Source organism: Patagioenas fasciata, chromosome 11 (assembly GCF_037038585.1).
Source record: "Patagioenas fasciata isolate bPatFas1 chromosome 11, bPatFas1.hap1, whole genome shotgun sequence".
In the NCBI taxonomy this organism is placed as follows: Eukaryota; Metazoa; Chordata; class Aves; order Columbiformes; family Columbidae; genus Patagioenas; species Patagioenas fasciata.
The window spans coordinates 14,348,015-14,367,498 of record NC_092530.1 but is presented as its reverse complement, the minus strand read 5'-3'; the positions used below and the strand labels follow the sequence as shown (position 1 = coordinate 14,367,498).

General features: G+C 34.8%; 1 protein-coding gene across 5 annotated transcripts in view; it reads left to right on the top strand.

Moving 5' to 3' along the window:
* DIAPH2 (diaphanous related formin 2) overlaps nucleotides 1-19,484 on the top strand; it is a 210,732-nt gene that overhangs the window by 20,644 nt on the left and 170,604 nt on the right. For 4 of the 5 annotated variants that reach the window (XM_065846125.2, XM_065846123.2, XM_071813475.1 and 1 more), the window contains 10 exons: nucleotides 377-481; nucleotides 4,775-4,795; nucleotides 10,191-10,330; nucleotides 10,678-10,752; nucleotides 10,835-10,904; nucleotides 12,256-12,392; nucleotides 13,538-13,646; nucleotides 16,124-16,234; nucleotides 17,739-17,857; nucleotides 18,683-18,799. In XM_065846125.2, the coding sequence (XP_065702197.1) occupies nucleotides 377-481; nucleotides 4,775-4,795; nucleotides 10,191-10,330; nucleotides 10,678-10,752; nucleotides 10,835-10,904; nucleotides 12,256-12,392; nucleotides 13,538-13,646; nucleotides 16,124-16,234; nucleotides 17,739-17,857; nucleotides 18,683-18,799 (1,004 nt within the window). The remainder of the gene's footprint in view (nucleotides 1-376; nucleotides 482-4,774; nucleotides 4,796-10,190; nucleotides 10,331-10,677; nucleotides 10,753-10,834; nucleotides 10,905-12,255; nucleotides 12,393-13,537; nucleotides 13,647-16,123; nucleotides 16,235-17,738; nucleotides 17,858-18,682; nucleotides 18,800-19,484) is intronic. The other variant, XM_065846124.2, reaches the window with a different exon arrangement.

Sequence of the window (19,484 nt, the reverse complement as noted above, 5' to 3'; positions counted from 1 at the left end):
GTCTGTTGTGACAAGACTTTATTAAAAAAACACAGAAACTTTATAAGAGTTAATGCTTAGGTGATCAGTTTGGGGTGTAGAATTTTTGGTTTTGTCCTCTGGTTTTATTTCTTGAGCCAGATTTCACTAATGGTAAATACCCTTGATGAAATTGTAATTTTGGTTAAGTCTTCAAACAGCAAACACTTAAAGTGACAGAATTAAATGAGAAAATTGGGTAGCTCAGAATTGAACAAACTGAAATGCAGATAAGCTGGAAAAAAGTCAGTTTGTTTAAAAGTGAGCTGTTTATTTAAGAAAAGGAGAATAATAATAACAAAGACTAATAAAAAGCATGAAATAGAATATTGATGTTGTGCGGTCTGTTTCTTTACAGGAAGATATGAATCTAAATGAAGAACGTAAAGCTCCTTTAAGAGATAAAGACTTGACCACAAAACGTGAGATGGTTGTCCAATACATTTCTGCAACTGCCAAATCTGTAAGTAGTCACCTCTCCAAGACAAATGAAAGTAAGAAGCTTAAATTCATGTGTGGTATACTTTTCTAGCTTGAAACTTTCAATTTTTTTGTTTGGATTTATCTTCTAAGAGTGATAGAAAAAAAGAAATCTGTACTAATATAATTTTAAATGCTTACAGATGTATCTGAAGGGTTAGTTTGTGTTTCAGTTATTGGACAATGTGAAAACTTAATACTGTCTTGTAAACGGTAAGAAATTGCAAATCCGATGATGTAGAGTAATGTGTGGAACCTGAGCATATTTCTGTGGGATTCATCTTACAAATTTTTGGTACCAAAAGCTTTTGAAGGGGTAATATGACTTTGTGGTTTCATTAATGACATACGTAATAGATGTACAATTTGCAGTATTAGAAACAGGGGAACAAAATATTGAAAACATTCAAAATTGAAATGAAGTCAGTATTTTAGCTTGGTTTGAATATGTTGAGTATTGTTGCTGGGTTGAAAACTGCATTAAATATTCTGCTAAGAAATGTTCTAAAGGTAAATAAAATTATTCCTTTAGTGAAAAACGAGTTTCAAATTATATTTTGAGTAGAAAAATATATTCAGAGCTTTCATTTGTGTTGATCATTCTCTGTACTTAAGTTGATTGATTAACTGTTAGTTGATGGATTGTGCATTCAAAATATTTGAAGTCTGTCTGTTTGGGGTGCCAGAAGCATGAGAGAACCATGGGATGCCCCAATGCTTGTTGGGGTGGAGAAACACAATTTAAAATAGTGAGGAGCAGCAATTTTCTTTAGTGGGAGTCATAGTAGTGGGTTTAATAGTACTAATTAGTTGTACAATGCAACAGTAATGTGTGCGGTGTGTTAAAAATAGACTATGGCACACATGTTCTTATGTGAAAGAAGAATATGCCACAAAAGTTCATGAATGTGCGATGAAACAAATATATATATATACACACACATATGCTGTGACTTCTTTAGAAAAAAATTTGTCCTGATTTGTGCCAATATTTGTTGTTTAAGGAACTCTAAAGAAGCTAGTGTGATTTCTCAGGAACTGAACATATTACAGTATTGGGAAGAAGTTTTGGTGGGGGGTAGCTTTGTGTATTGAAGGGGCAATAGTAAGTCTCAAGCAGTAAAATTTGCTATCAGCATAGTTCTTTAATGAAATTAGTTAATGCGTATTATGTTATTTTGAAGTTAGGATGAATTTCATCTTTTTTTTCACATCTAAGTTATGTGCAATAAAAGATTACTGGATATGAAGACTTTGCGGAATAGTTGTTCAATAATGGCAGCACTGCCAGCAGTTCTACTGAGCTGAATCTTGAGTGCTAAGTACAGATAGCATTAAATAATAATCAGTTTCTCTGGGAAATAAACTAACAAATTAAATTGTTTGTCTGAATAATGAATCTGTAAGCATGGACTGTAAGCAGTACATTTGACTTGTTTTTCTTTTAACCTTTAAAATCTGCTTTGCAGAGTTATATTTCAAAAAAATTAAAACTACAGTGACGTGCAATTATAAATGCAAAGGTTTTGCACCAAAATTTATAAACTTAAGTGAGGAAAAACATGCATTATAATGTGCAAATGATGATTTATGGTTTTGAGAGGACTGATGTTCCTGCATGAGTTCATCTTATACAAAATCTGCAGTGCTTTAGTCTATCCTGGAAGGAATCAAGTGCCTAAAGCATGGTCCAGCTAAACATGCAAGTTATTGGGAAATTATTTAAGCTTATGCAGTAAATATTATGAAGTTTCCTGTTAGTATATACTTTGCCTAGACTGTTTTCATGAGCTGTTGATTATCTGTTGTGAGATATTTGTCTTCACTTGGTGATCAGTGTAAAGTTTTGCTTAGTAAGTAAAAATACGTTATTGAAGCAGTAGAAACTTTCACAATGGAAGCAGTTGCAATTCTTTCCCAAGAAGTAGTTGGAAGATGATTCTCTCTCTTACATACAGTGATATTACAATGTAGCTGCCTCAAATAACCTGATTTTGTAGCAGAGTGTGAAAAGCACGGCTACCATTGCATGTCTAACTGCTGAAAAGTTTAACAGATTGCATCATTACCACCATATGCACTGCAGCATGGGAAGCTTAACAGAACTGGGGATATGTTGGCCAAAATATACTAACAATTTAAAAAAATAAAAAAATGTCCTCATACAGGAGTGCGAGCTTTAAAGTCAGCGCCAGTATGGATGTTTTAAACATATGCAAAATGTTTTTACTGATGGAAAAAGGACTTAGGTTGAAGCTTGTGTGCTTCAGTAAGTCCTTCTTGCAATTGAATCACAGCATTTGAATGGAATGATTTAAGGCTGTTCAGAAATATGAATGACCTTTCGGTAGCGTGTTACTCTAATTTAGCTTTTAATTTAGCATCTTAACTGATTTAAAAAATACAGAAAGTTGAGCTCACTTGTAAAATGTTGATTGGGATCTTACAGTAAAACAAAACCTCGTTTTCACTGTTAATTTTATCTTCTGTTTAGTTAAACTACTATTCTGCTTAGTTGAGTTCAAGCTCTAACCAATTTTTACTGCATCATGAATCATCAAAATTTCTTTTCATCAGGCCATCTTCAGGCTTGTCTTCCATGAAAATGCTGATTGCATTCAAAATTGTCTTTCTTGAAATTCTCTACTCTTGTCTTTGGCCAAAGATAATTGGTCGCCTGTCTTTCTTTTTTATACTGAAAATACTTGGGCCTTTTCTTCTGCTTAGAGCTCCTGAGACACACTTAACAGTTGATGTGACTTTTCTTCCGGTTCATTTCATGTTTTTTTTAGGCTTTTAAGCTCTCCACTCATTTGAAAATATCACTCTCATCTGCTGACCTTGTCTTAACCAAATTATTTTTCAATTTGGTGCTTTGTTTTCTCTGCCTTGTGTGCCATCTGCAGCATGCTGACCATGCTTTTCTGAAACACTGTGCTGTCTTCAGAGTTCTGAGTGAGAAAGAAACCTTGCTTTTTCAATGGTTGAAAAAAGCTTTCCTTTTCCTTTGAGGATGGAGGAAAGATAGAAGATAATAAGCTGGATGCTTTCACGTGAGGTCATTATTTGTACTTATGATTCCTTCTCTTGCTCAAAGAGAAAAATTGTTAACCATGGAAGTGATACTTGAGAAATGGTGAGGGCTTGGAGTTCTGTTTCAGAACTGAACTTGGCAACATCTCGTGCCATATTGAATGAGTTGAATGTTGGTGGAAGAAAAAGGTAGTAAATTAGGAAAAGAGATTGTCTGGTGATGACAGTCTGTCTAGTGCTTCTAGAGAAGTGATTCTGAAAGCCTTGCAGGGATTTCTGTCTTTTGAAGGACTTCCTAAATGAATAAAGGAGGAGATAAGAGTAGAAAATGAAGCAGGTAAAGGCTGAACAGATGCAATCAAATTCAGATCTTGGAACAAACTCATACTGTCCCAGGATCTTAATCCGTAAAAGGTGGTTATTTAATAAATTGCCTGACAAGGAAAGGCCTACAATATTTAGGCAGAAGTCCATAGTCCTGGCACTCACAGGAACATGGTCATTTGTGCAAAATGATAGAACAGGGCAGAAATGTGCTGCCTGTCTGTAGAGTTTCTTCTGTGTAAAGTCAGCTTCTTTTTCGTTAATACACAGAGACGGTGTTTCATGGTAAAAAGAGAAGATGTCATTCTGCAAATCACTGTTTAATTATCCACATAATTAAAAGCATCCATACTGAGCAGTTAAAGAAAAACGCCACATGACATTTTCTGAAATGCAAGTTAGATTTATAACTCTAGGGCATGTTTTTGATTATGTAAAACCTAATTAAATTCAGTGATGACATCATAGGAATAGATCAAAAGCTTCATAATAAATCAAGTTGTTATATGTACAAGGAAGTCAGTATGCCATTAGTTTTTCTGTAGTTTTCTCAGTGTCATATATAAAATATTTGACCTGATAATTTTAACAAAATGGCATATCCCTTAATCTTTCAAGAGGTAGATGTCAAGCAAGGAATTTACTTATTTGTTTGTGAATGTGTAAAATTCTGATGATTCAACAGCAGAACATAGGAATTTCAAATTATTTCTCCTACAGTAGAACTACTGTTTTCCTGTTGAGAAGATGTAACTCTTAAAGAGTGTGATAATAAAAGAATGTAACTACTACTACTAATGATTAGAGACTGAAAAATTTGTGTGATGCTACATCCTACTAAGTACTTTGCTGTGTTTATTTATGTATTATTATTATCTCTTTTACACAATAACCTCTCTTGGCTGACCACTGCATGCAGATAGTCGGAAGTAAAGTTCAGGTGAGTATGAACATGATAGTTTTGTTGTTGTTTTTTTTTTTTTTTTTTTATGAATACGCTTCCATTTTCAGAGATTAGGCTGTAACATTATGGACTCTTATCTTGGATTTAAAAGTTCAGTGGGCATAACTGAATCCTTATTTTATCAAAATAATGATCAACTACCTCAATCATGTTTATCTTAGCAGTAAGAGATCATTGATAGAACTTTTGAGGGAGTTGTTCTTAAGTTTTCAGAAATCTATTTCCAAATACTTCAGACTCACTGAGAACTCATCTGTTCATTGTAACAAATATAACTTAGGCTTGTCTTGAAGACAGTCACTCAAAACTTGAAATTTACCATGTTTGGTTTACTTGGTTCTCTTTAGACATGGATATTTTTAATATCCTAATTGTTAGTATTCATGTCAACTGCTGAATATCAGTGTGAGAAGAAGACTGATACAGAGGATTCAGAAGATCAATTAATAAGCATAAGATGAGTTCACTCACAGCATAGCTTTTTTTCTTATTGAGTGCTCAGCTGCGTTTTATGTTGTCATGATTGAATTTGGTGATTTTTTTTTTTTTTTTTGGTAACAAGAATTTAGTACTTAATTTGTTGGACTGAATTGAGCAATTTTTTTTTTCCTAAAAAACCTGATAGAATCATAGAATGGTTTGAGTTGAAAAGGACCTTAAATATCATCTAGTTCCAAGCTCCTTGTCATGGGCAGGGACACCTTCCACTAGATTAGGTTGCTCAAAGTCCTGTCCAACCTGGACTTGAACACTCCCAATGATGGGGCATCCATAGCTTCTCTGGGCAGCCTGTTCCAGTGCCTCACCACCCTCATGGTGAACAATTTCTTCCTTCTATTTAATCTAAATCTCCCCTCTTTCAGTTTAAAGCCGTTAGCCCTTGTCCTGTCTTTACCTGCCAGTGTGGCAAGTCCCTCACTGGCTTTCTTGTAAGCCCCCTTTAGGTACTGGAATGTTGCTATAAGGTCTCCCTGGAGACCCAACTCTCTCAGCCTGTCCTCATAGCAGAGGTGCTCTAGCCCTCTGATCATCTTTGTGGCCCTCCTCTGGCCTCTCTCCAACAGGTCCATGTCTTTCCTGTACTGAGGGCTCCAGAGCTGGATGCAGGACTCCAGGTGGGGCCTCACCAGAGCAGAGAGGGAGAATCTCCTCCCTCAGTGTGCTGGTCACACTTCTGATGCAACCCTGAAAGCCAACTGTATCCTGGACTGCAAAGTGCATATTGCTGGCTCACGTTAAGCTTCTCATCAACAAACACCCCAAAGTCTTCCTCTTCAGGGCTGCTCTCAATCCATTCTCTGCACAGCCTCTATTTGTGCTCTGAATTGCTCTGACCCACGTGCTGGATCTTGTACTTGACCTTGTTGAACTTCATGAGGTTCGCATGGGCCTACCTTTCAAGCCTGTCAAGGTCCCTCTGGATGGCGTCTATTCCCTCCAGTGCGTTGACTGCACCACACAGCTTGATGTCGTTGGCAAATTTGCTGAGGGTGCGCTCAGTCCCACTGTCCATGTCATTGACAAAGATGTTAAATAGAGCTGGTCCCAATGCTGACCCCTGAGGAACACCACTTGTCACTGGCCACTTGGACATTGAGCCTTTGACTGCAACTCTTTGAGTATGACCAAATTCCTTATCCACTGAGTGGTCCATCTGTCAAATCCATGTCTCTCCAATTTAGAGACAAGGATGTCATGTGGGACAGCATCAAATTCTTCGCACATGTCCAGGTAGATGACGGCACTTGCTCCTCCCTTATCTATCAATGCTGTAACCTTATCGTAGGTGGCCACCAAATTTGTCAAGCATGATTTGCCCTTAGTGAAGCCATGCTGGTTGTCACCAGGCACATCCTTATTATTTTGTTAGAATTTGATTCTCAAACTTGTTTACAGTCTTTTGGTGGCACATCTGGGTAGTGTATAAAACTGGATGTTTGCTAAGTCCCTTCTAATATTTACGGAGGTCCTGGGTGAGAAATTTCTTTGTCTAGCTAACAAATCTGAAATCACCTGGAGTCAAAGTAAAGTAAGACAAACTGAAATAAAAATAGCTAAAATACTTACTTTCAGCCTGGTTTTCTAAATATTAAAAAGAAAAAGTTTGTGTGGAGATAAAAGCTATGCTGAAATTTATTTTTCACTAAATCTTGCACTGTAAGGTGTTTCTCGTGTCTCTTTGTCACTGTTGTCCCTTAAACACTTAAAATCTGAGTATGATACATTTAATTGATTAGATTTACCTCCTTAATGGGAAATCAAGCTACAGTTTTATATACTTGTTTGGGTTTTTTTTTTTTTTTTGAGACTTCCAGGAATTCTGTTAAACTTAGTTTTTCGTTAAAACTACATTGCTTCTGACTTTCTCAGGAAAGGGTTTTCAATGTGTGGTCCAGGCTTTCATTTGAGTTGTCATGAATTAATAATTCCATTCTGTAATTCTAATACTATAAAGGTCACTGGTCATAAAGTAATTTCTAAGATTTTTGATCTTATGTATTGATTTAATCTCTCAAAGTTCTGGTACGGGACCTAGCCCTCTGTGTTTCTTTGTACTTTGCTTTTGCCTTAGTCTTTATTAGCTGCTCTCACGTAAAGTGTAACTTTCACTGAGACCTTGCACATCAATGAGAAATGTATATAGTAAAATCTGATCCACATGAAAGCATAGCATTACTTAAAAATAGTATTAATATCCAACTATCTATGACTGGGGAAATTTAAAGAAAGAGCATCTGCTTTTAGCATCCCAGTTAGTGTGTCTAGAGGTAAGAAGTGCATTGAGACTGAAAAGTTAGTTGCAGAAAATAACAGCAAGTAATCCTGTTAAGCTGAGAATCATTTAGCTTGAATCCGAGTACTTGTGTCAAAAGTTTTCAGAATGGATTTTTATGAACCATCTCTAGCTGTCATCTGTTTTGAAGCAGGGGGTAAAAAGGAAGAAGAGACAGTTTCTTATTGCTCTGTAGTTCAACGTGCTTAGTCATGGGAGAAGTATGCCTGTCTTGTAAGGTATGGTAAGGATGCTTAAGAGATCATGATGCCACTTCCTTTTTTAGCCTATTTTAACTGGTTTTGAGGGAGTCATAGGTCCTCTGAAATGCTTGGGAAGAGGAGGCAGCAAGAGCAAGCCTTGATTTAAATATGAAAGAAACTGTAGCAAGGACCTTAAATGCCTGGTTTGAATAGGTATGTCGCTAGGAGCTTGCAGCAGAGTACAGTGGAAGGGCTAACCACAGGAAGTAATCTTTTTGGAGAAACAAATGCATCTTGCATTCTAGAGTGCTTTTCAAGGTTTAACTTAACATATAATGGCATTTAATTGAACTTTCCATTATCTCGTTATAGATGTAGTGGCTTACAGCGGTGCATCTGTTTGCATCTTTTACTCTTAGGGTTTTGGGAATGGCTGTTGTCTGAAATGACAAAACCTATATCAATAGTGTGTAGATGCTGTACATTAGTTACACATAATCTTTTTTCAGTTTCCATCAAATTCAATGAATGACATAAACCTGTTCCTGTTTTCTAGTACTTTACCTTATGGTTTTTCAGAGTAATGATTTTTCCGTAGTATTATGATTTTTAGTATGTAGTGCTGATATACTTACCTCATTTAAAGTAATTTTTTATTCTTATAAAGATAACCTCCACCTGTTTGTTTATTTTTCCTTCAGTGGAAGAGCATCTCTTTGTTTAGGAGGCTGATAGTGACAGATTGTTCCTTTATATTCTTTTTACTTATTATGTCTGTCTTGGTCCTTCAGTGTACAGGGTGTTTCAAAAAGATGGACCCAGTTTCAAAACAGTATATTTCACAATGGCAGCATGTTACAATTACGCAAAAAAATTACATCTAGCAGTAATCATTGGAGACTCTATGACCCACCCCTTCAAGTAGCAAGAGTTTAATTCCTGGGCAGTTTGTGGTTGCAGAGATATAGTGATTTCAAATTGGGTCCCTCTTTTCGAAACATGCTGTATAACTGGCCTGTGTTGTCCAGCTGAAGGTGCTGTGGGTGTCAGCAAAAAACATCTCTGAAGTTGACATAGTCTGGAGGACACTGTCTTAATGCAGTCACAGTTTGTGGCATATTTTTGTTTTGTTGAGGACAAATAATCTGAAAGAGAACTGTGTAGCTTTTCACAGTATAGTTATATGCATTAATACTGGAATATATCTAGGTCAAAAACATGAATTTAAATGTAGACAAGTCATTTTGTCATCAGGCATACTTAGTGCCAGTTTTAGAAAATGAATGGGAAGAATTTGAATAGAGGAAACCAGAAACTTCATGAAAACTGTAACTTTTCGAAAGAGAGAAAATGGGAAGATTACAGTAGTCAAACAAGTTTCTGATATAATTAAAATCAAATATGTGTAAATACTATTCTAGGTCAGACACTTTTCGTGTTGCCTTTACACCCATGACACATCTTTATCAGGTTCTCTTCAATAGACCATTTAGAGCTAAAGAGCTTCAGGGACTGTGTGATAGTCATAACTGCTCTTCTGAGCTGAGCCTACTTTTCCGCAACTTGTCAGAGCTGTACGAAAGATTAGTTGCACCCTTGAGTCAAATGTTGTGTATATTGTTCATGGTTTTGAATACTAGAGCTCTAAAAACTGATTATCAGGTATTTTAATAATGAAATACCTTGTAGGTATTCTTCTGTAATGACACTTCAGCAGGGAGATGAGCTCTTTGTCAAATCTTCCATATGATTCTTTTGTAGCAAATAAGATCCTCTAAATATCTCTATTAGCGGCCAAACATGGAACTATGCTACAGAAATAAATCACGTCATGCAGTTGCATACTTTTAAAAAAACTGATTTAATGGTGGATGCCAGCTCCTTTTCAAAGTAATTTTCAGAGGTTTATCTGCTTCCCTTCTTTTGGAGAAGAGAGAATTAATTTGAGTCAGGATATGTCCATAGTGATAATGCACAGCATTTTTTAAAAAAGAAGACAAGTACAGTGGGAATGATCAGACAAGCTTAATAACAAGTGTGAGGGTTTTATGTCTCTCTGTTTATGGTTGCTTCTACTGCAGTGTTGTGGAGTAGATGTTAAATGAAAATGTGTAACAGCTAAACATGTTAATACAACCGAATGAATTTTTGTATAAAAGATGTAGTACGTGCACTTTACTCAAAGAGGATTCCAGAAGAGTATTTACTATTGTTATGTGAAACTTAAACTATTTAAACCCTTATGACAAATCAAATTCAAGTTGGGTGTCTTTAATAGTTGTAGAGGGAAAATGGTGATTTTAAAAGTCATGTGGAAATATTTGCCTTACATGTTAACGTCTAAACGCTACTATGATCAATAGAAATTTAAGCAGCATTCTGTCTTCTGTGGTAGGGTGGACTGAAAAACAGCAAGCATGAATGCACACTGTCCTCGCAAGAATATATTCATGAATTGCGATCTGGAATTTCAGAGGAAAAGCTGCTTAATTGTCTTGAGTCTTTGAGAGTGTCTCTAACCAGCAATCCAGTCAGGTAAGTAATAATTTCTGCTGTAGTTTTTGCTTAGCAATAAAGAATTGTGGGGCTTTTTCTGAAACCAGAGTGATTATGCTTATAGTTGTTGGCATGAGAATGTTGTTCTCAGCACAGTGGAAAAGGATAAGTGAAATGTTTGCAACTGGTTGCAGTATCTTCTCACCTTTCATGGTGTGTGTCGACTTCTAGTTGTGGGAGCTAAGCATTTGTCTTAATGGCTAATCAGGCCTTCCTGGGAAGTGGGGCTTACAGCAGTGTCTGTGAAGATGCTCAAGCAGTATTGGAGGCATAAGTTTTACATTTGATTAAGAAATAATTATAACCATTTTTCTTCATTTTTTCAGCTGGGTTAACAATTTTGGACATGAGGGTCTTGGACTTCTGTTGGATGTCTTGGAAAAGCTTCTGGACAAGAAACAGTAAGGATTTGGACCATTGGAAGGGAGGGGTGGGGGAGCTTGTGAAGATTGTATGTAAGTTACTTTCCTCCTTCCTTTCAAGGCAAGAAAATATTGATAAGAAGAACCAACATAAACTTATCCAGTGCCTCAAAGCATTTATGAACAATAAAGTAAGAACCATTTTAAATTCAGATATTTTTAGCATATTTGTTTTTTGTTGGCTTTAAGATCTTTGTAACATGTTGAATCTCAGAAAAGGAACAAAAGCTTGTGTATCCAGACTCTGCTGACTCTTTGGAAACGTAGGCTGTAAATTTAGTGTAACCTTTTGTTCAGTGTTTTGTTCATAAACCTTCTGAATATGCATTTTTGTCTGATTTTTGTTAAACATTAGTAATTATTGGAAGTAAAATATTGGGCAGGGAGTGATAGTATGGATTTAAGGTAAGTGAATTAGGAATTCAATTGCATGTGAAATGGAAAGGAAAATATTTCTTTCTAAATTCTGATTTCAATACATTATTGTATTTGTTAATATAATGTACTTTTAACCTGATTTTTAAATTGAGTATGGCTTAATACCTCTCTACCTGCAGTTTTTTGGGTTGGTAGGTGGTAGATAAGGGCTAAAACTTTGGTCTAGTTTAAATGGTATTCGACTTGTTTCTAACATGGGTTACTCATGTTCACAAACTGTGAGTACTGCTTCTAGAAGTTGATGTGTTAAACTTGTGATTTTGCTTTACTCATAGCAAAATCTGAAGTGTTGTTATAATAAATTTATTCCCTCCCACCTGCAGCAAATATAGCTATGCATTAAGTTACTTTTAACTACTGCTACTCAGTTTAGTAAAATCTCACTTCCAGAATAGCCCACCTGAAGTGGGAAAAGCAAACATAAATAGTCACATGCTTCCCCCTATTCCTGCACTTAGTGTAACCTGGAACAATTAGATATCTGATTTACCAACTATCCTGTAGTTAACAAAACCAAAAAAGAAAAATTCTGCTACTTTTGAATAAATGACAGTATTTAAGTAAGTTTTTCTTATTAATCTGTACAAAAAGTGAAATAGAATATGGAATAAATAAAAGAAGGTGGTTGTTTCAAAAAATAATTTTAACTTCTATTGATCATTGAGTGGAAAATATTATTTCAACTTGCCAGCAGCTGTTACAATTACAGGAAAAAAAAGAGTGAATTTTTCCTACTGTTGAGGTGTTTCAGATACAAACCAGTATTTATCTTCTATCTGTCTGTCTTTTGGTGGATACCTAATTTTACAAGATATGACATCCTCCTTAGGAGCTGGCTGGCTTGCTTTCTTAGGAGAAAACCTCAAATGTAAGATTGGGAAGACTGACTTGTGTCAGCCAGAAGGTTTTAGTGTAGAATGTTGCCAAACTTCATATGGGAAGGGATGTGTGTGTGAGGATTCTGAAGGATCTAAAGCCCAAAGATGATGATGAGTATTCAAGGCAAATACAGTTTCTTCACTGTGAGCTTTTTGTTTCTTCAAGTACGGATTGCAAAGGATTCTAGGAGATGAAAGAAGTCTCTTGCTGTTATCAAGAGCAATCGATCCAAAGCAACCACACATGATGACTGAAACAGTGAAAATACTTTCTGCTATCTGCATTGTTGGAGAGGAAAATATGTAAGTAAGATACTGAAACAATTATTTTTTTGAATGCTCACAGATGATCAGTTTGTACACAGGTGAGAAAACTTGTCAGCGAAACAAATGTAATATCACCTGTTAAGTATTTACTTTCTTAATGTAGCTTAAATGAAAAGAGACCTTCACCTGTTCTGATGCATTAATCCAATATTAAATCAGACAAAAGCAAATGAGCAGAGATGTACAAATCATGGCTTAAGTGGAAGGTCTGAAAGGAATATGATTGCTTACTACTGACAAGACTTACAGAGCCATAACTGTTCATAAGTGCCTGCTGAAAAAAAATATTTAATATATCTCTGAGTATGATCAGGAATTGTGAACTTTTAATTGCCATAAGTAAAGCTGTCAGATTTAAAGACAATTAAAAACATTGTGTATTAACATGGAGCACTACCGAGCCTGTTATTGTGGGGAAGACTGAGATTGGGACATATTCCCTGAGGAGGGGAGGTGAATTTATTATATTTGAAAATTACTGGTTTGACACCACATGTTAAGATTTTTTTATTAGTTTACGAGATAATATTATAGAAATAAATATATTTTATTAGAATATCGCCTCTACCGAAAAATAACAGATATGACAGGGGCAGAAAATTAACATTTGAAGCTGAAGTTTTGAATAGTTCAAGTTATGGAGTTATGTACCACATGTTCCTGAGCTATGTTTGCTTTGAATTATTGATGGGCTTAGTTTACTGAAGGTTAAAAATGGCCAACTCAATGTCTTGTATGCAATAAAAAGACATTTTGATTTCTGAAAAGACAATTAGAATTCCCAAATGTCAAACACTTCAGGTAGTACCTAATATACACTCTTGCAAAGGTAGTGGTGTTGGTGCATGTTTTTTTTTTTTTTCCTACTCTTTTTTTTTCTTCCTATTGATTGTTTCTTACCTGAATGTCACAATAATGTAGATATTTACTCACTTTTTTAAAAATTCAGCATTATGTAGATATTATAACGCTTGGTTCTTGGTTTGTTTTTAACTTTGTATAGATAAGTGTAGATAAATGCATTCAGATTTTCTGTCAGTGCACTGAAGTCTGGAGTAGATAGTATCTTTAAAGTGAGGAAGTTGACTGGTACACTTTTTGACAGTTTATTTTTCTCTTAGTCTGGACAAGCTTTTAGGTGCTATAACCACTGCTGCTGAAAGGCACAACAGGGAACGTTTTTCTCAGATTGTTGAAGGACTGGAAAACCATGAATTCTTACAACTGCAGGTGGGTTTATATTTTTATATGCTTACTAATACTTTAGAAACAATCTAAACCACTATAAGACTGTGTATTATATTCTGATCTTTAAATTGCTTACCCGCAAAATCTTTTAGTGCTATTACTTCAGTGTTCAGTAAAAGAGGAGAAATAAATAGAAATGGCCTGCTGATATTACATTTTCTAGCTGTTAATGGTGTGAAATGAAGAAACTCACTTTCTTGTCCCAAAAATAAGATTGAAAATTCTTGACCATAATAAAAAGAGAGTAATTAGTGGGTGACATTCCTTTTCTTGGATGCCAGATGTAATGTTCAGGTAATAAGCTTGTGAAAGCATTTTATTATCTTTGTCACTGCTTAATCTTCTTGACTGGGAATTTTGTGTTTACTGGACCAATGAAAACCCAGCTCCCAGTCTGTCCTCTGAAATGTTTCAGTTATTGTTACTGGAGCCCAGAGGAGGCTGCAGTTTAGGGAGCTGGAGGCATTGCTCCCGGTGCATCTTTTGGGCTTAGGAAAGAAGCAGGAAAAAGTACTCACTCCTAAATTGCATTGCTTCTTTAAACAGCTCTCCCCAAATCTTGCCCCATCCAAAGTAAAGAAAAACTCTTACAGCTTTGAATGGATTTCATCCAAGTAATTTGTTTGTGAAAAGATGGAACAAGTTTGTGTTGTGCTCTTGAGGAGAGTGTTTAATTTAGAAGCACAACTGGAATGCCTTAACTGAGCACAAACTTCAAGTATCTTATTGTTTGAAGTACCTGTGGCATGAACATATGTTCAGTATTGGACATATTTATTTGGCTGTGAAAGATTTTAGTTTTATATTTTCTCCTGGTAATGACAAATTAGTGGAAATTCTAGCCTATTTCTGGTAAATTGAATGGTTGACCTTTTTTTGACCAACAAAAAAAAAAACCAAACCAAACCAAAACAACAAAAAAAAAAAACAAACAAAAAAACAAACCAATGACACCAGGACAGTGTGATAATTCATGAATCAGTTAATAATATGAGAAGTAAATTGAGTGGGAGTAAAATTTCTAGGTTTAGATATTTAAAGCTCAGTTTCATCCAACATAGCCATCCTCTTAATACAGCCATCCACCTACATTTAACAGAAATAAACCATAGTGAAAACTGATCAGTGTGAAGTGTAGGTTTTTATAGCTGTCACATTCAGTGTACTGACTTTATAGTCAGCTGAAGATAGACACGTAGCTTAATGTAATATCTTTGTGCAGGGAATGCTTATATTTCATACAAAGTCATGCATTGAAAAGAGTTACTTCAGGAACTATAAATGACATTCTATTCTTAATTAATGCTGTCACAAAACAATTCATTTTGAAGTGTTCTCCTACTTTATGACGTTGTTGATTGAAAACAACCACAAAACATTCTTGCCCACCCCTCTGCCCCCAAGACCTGACTTATACGTCAGTAAAGGTAGAATTGCAAGACTCATTACCTTGTTTCTGACAAAATCGTTCTTGACTTGTAATGTATTAGCACAAGCCATTAAGCCAGAGTTTCTTCTGGCAAAAGCAATCATAGCAGATGGCACCTCTTCTCTCTATTAATTTCAGATTGGACATGTACTTTGGCTTGTTAAGTCATGTCATAGTAGTGAAATAACAAGAATCATTCAAGCAAGCATGATGATACTACATTACATGAAGATGCAGCTATATAAAGGGAGTGCCTTTGAAAGAGTGTTTTAATAGAAATTTAAGACTCCATAAGGTGTTGTGTTAAAATTAAATAGTGAATGTAATCAAAATAGGAAGGGTGCTGTTATCTGACTTTTCTCTGCAGCTATTGATTTTTATTTATTTATTTCTGCTACTCTAATGCTACTTCTGTTTGCAGTTAACATCTTTTATTAAACTTGGTATTTCCCTGGAGTCCCATTTTAGTCTTTTAACATGGATCAGCACTTTGGCATTATGCTATTGTCTACCTGTTTTAAAGTAAATCAATTCAAGTGCACAGCTGTTCAATTAAAGCATTAGCCAGTATATTGAGACTTCAGGCATTTAGCAAAAGTACTGTGCAGGAGTAGAAAAGACACCTGGTGATGTGAATTATTTTGTTTATGGGTGTTTTTGGGGTAGTGGTGGTGATGTTTTTCTTAATTTTTTTGATTACTGTAAAACCAGGTTATTTTCAAATTGGTAAATACTGAGGAAAAAGAGGAGGAGTTGAGTGTGAAACCATAGCATGAGAATAACTTTCTGAAATAAAATAAGATTCTTTATGTGATACAATTCTGACATAGCAGAAGCACTCACAATATGAAAACACAACAGTATTTACTGTTGCTTAAATTAACCAAAGTCAACTGTTGCATGTATGCCATATAATAAAAAATATCTATCTCTTAACATTGGTTTTATAATTAAAATGAAATGGTCAAAGACCAGTGTTTATTTTCATTGTATACATACTAAAAGTGTTTGCCTATATTTCCAATAACAGGTAGCATGTATGCAGCTCATCAATGCCCTTGTTACATCTCCAGAAGATCTTGATTTCAGGATACACTTGAGAAACGAGTTTTTACGTTGTGGCCTGAAGAAAATATTACCTGTAAGTCCGTCTGTATGTAGGAACTGATCACAGTCAGCTGTTTGTGTGTGTTGAAGATAACCAATTCATTTTACTGAGAGTAGCAGGTGTGGAAGATTGGAAGTGAGAAATGTCAGGCCTCCAAAGGACTGTCAAACCAAATCTCCTTTCATTCTGTATACTTGAAAATTTAGTCTCTCATTAGCTATGTAAACCATAGTGGTAGTAAATATATTAAAAATTTAATTAGGGTGGTCAAATTTAGCGTAATGAGCTCAAGACATATGCAGCTAACGTGAGTCTGGCTGTGGAACCAGTCTTGGATTAACTTTCTTTGTATATGCCATTCCTGTTGTTTTTTGTAAAATATATTTTTCTTTAATCTGCCTTTTTAAAATGTGTTTTTAAAGGAGAATCAAATGGACTCCTTCATTCTTTTGTTGACAGAGTTGTTGACAGTGGAAGCCTGTTTGTCTTCGTGCTGCTACACAGAAGTGTGCTTTTATGCGTGGCTGTGGATGCATATTTGTGACTTGGGGGTAGATTTGTAGCTCTTTTCCTAGAAACCATTCTGATACTTACATCAAGAATATGTATAATTAAGCTACTCAGCAGTTTCTTACAAAATGTAAGATAAATTAAAGAATACCTTTGTCTGAAAAAATGTAAACTTCTGTAACTTTTAGGATATGAAGTTTTGAATCATCAACATTTGTTAGGAATAAAAAAACATTCAGTTTTTAGTACATTCAGCTTTGAAACTGTTACTCATGTCTGTATGTTACTTTTTCTTAGGGTACGTATTTAGGTTTTATATCATGTATATACATTAAAGTGATCTTTGCCTTTATTTGCTGTAGAACATTAGAAAGCCTGAAGAACTCTTAGTTCTTTTTAATCTACTGAAAATTAGTTTACATATTCAAAAAATGCTTAAACTTTAAGAATTAGGGTGGGTAAGCTGTAATACCAACTAAAATATTCAATACAATCATACTGTTTATTTGTAAGGTATTAATTACAACATACACATTGAGCTCAGATCATTAATTCTGCAGAGAATGAATGTCTAAGGTTGAGGAGGTTTTTTTGCATTAGAAAGCAACTGTCTTAATGATAAAGCACCTGAAGAAGACTTCAAGCTCATATCTGTAGGGGTAGAGGAAGATAAACTTCATTCTTAAGTATATTGAAGAAATTGCTTTTATTTCATACAAGAAAAAGTTATTTTTCCCTGCTCCAAGTATTAATTTTTGTCTTGGCTTTTTACTTCTCTTGTGAACTCTGGTTGCTTTTATGCTATGATCTAGATTAATTGAATTAGAAGGCTTAATGTTCATTCTGCAGCCCATACCTGCTATATTCACTGATATTTTGCCTTAATTTTTCTCAACTGTGCAGTTAAAACCCTATGCACTGTTCCAAAGGTTAATGTCTTATGTTTTGTTATGATACAATCTTTGAAGGAGGGGAATTCTTGCTTTGAAAAAGGGAAAATTAACATATACTATGCCTTGAAAAATAGGGCTTGAAAGATAAGGAGAATGAAGAGCTTGATATTCAGCTGAAAGTGTTTGATGAAAACAAAGAAGAAGACTTAATTGAACTGTCACATCGTCTTAATGATATCAGAGCTGAAATGGAATATCCTTTACAGAAATGATGTTATAACCTGTTGCATCATATAACAATGTTAGTAATGTAAGTTAGAATGCTCTATGTTTTGTTAAAGACTTATTTAGAAAATGAGTATTTAAATTTGCGTGTCAAATGTTGAGTCATTTGAAACTGAATTAGTTTTATTCTAAATAATATTTAATAAGATAAAATCTGGCTTGTAATACATGAAGATGTAAAATTACACCCATGGAAGGTTTTAAGTTTGAAGAAAAATGAGTTTTGATAAGGTGGAACAAAATTTCTAGTAGGTTCTGAAGCAGTTAAGGTGCATACCTTCTCTAGTTGTGAAGAAGCAGTAAATTTAAAGCTACCAAGTTCATGATGATTGCTTGCAGTTTTTAAGAGTAGTAACTGATACTTAAATGGAGGAAGGTAGACAAAAATCAATGAGAAGAATATAAAAGCACTAATAAGTAGTGTTGTTGCATTACAGAACAAGTAATTACAGGTTACTTTCTGCTTTAAGAAATTAAAAAGATTGACTACTGTGTATTTGCCAATAGCCTGGCTCACTTCAGAATGAAAATGAAAGCTTTGTGGGAAATATACTTATAGAATTCTTGATAAGTATGTACCATGGTTTTTCTGAGGGACAGAGTTTATGTGGATAATCTTAGTAGAAAAAGGATATTTAGTAATAATGATAGTAGTTCAGATTGTTGAAAGGTTTTACTTGAACAGTATGAATGGTATCTGGAGAAATGGGTTTGAGGGAGATGTTTTGTTGTGTAGTGGGGTGTGGTTTTTTTTCTTCTTTAAGACCATGTGTTTCCTTAACAATGTTTGCACTGATGTGCATGAAGTGTTTCATCTACTGTATAATATGTTGAAAGATACTTCTTCTGAAAATTACTTTTTGTCAATTCTCCAACATTTCCTTCTCATCAGGAATGATTACTATGTCCGGTAAGTGTCAGGTTTGATTTTTTGGGAGTGGGTAGGGAGAAGAATAGAAATCAAGACCCTGATAAACTGAGTAGCTCATAATGACACATGGACTGTTGCGCAGTAACTGATGTGTTGTTTCTCTTTCTGCTCGATGTTAATATTGAAAAGATCTTATTTAACACAGGGTGTTTCAAAAAGATGGACTCAATTTGAAATCACACTGTTTTGAGATTGTGTTCGTCTTTTTGAAACACCCTGTGTGGTATCACTTGTTGATTCAAACACTTGAACCTTATTCTAACACCATTATCCCAAAATGTCCTAACTTGTTGAGCACTTTTTCCTTTATTTAAATTTAATAGCTTCATGGCTTCAAAATAATTGAAAGTTAGTTGCATTACTTGTAATTGAAAATACTCCCACAGTGTCTTAGACCTTGTCTTTTCAATGTAAGCTTCTCTTATAGGCACCTCATAGTGTCTTAGCAGTGTCATAGTACCACATACAAAGTCTTGTTATAAGAAGCAATATTTTAGTTATAAAGGGATGATAAAAACAGTTGATATGCAAGATGATAAAATTTAGAAGTAAAATATAACCTGAGAAATCTTTTAATTTTTTTTAATAAATTTGAAAGTTTGGAATCTCTTCAGTTTAGGTTTAGAGTTTCCTACTTTGAGAGCTCAATGGTATATGAAATTGA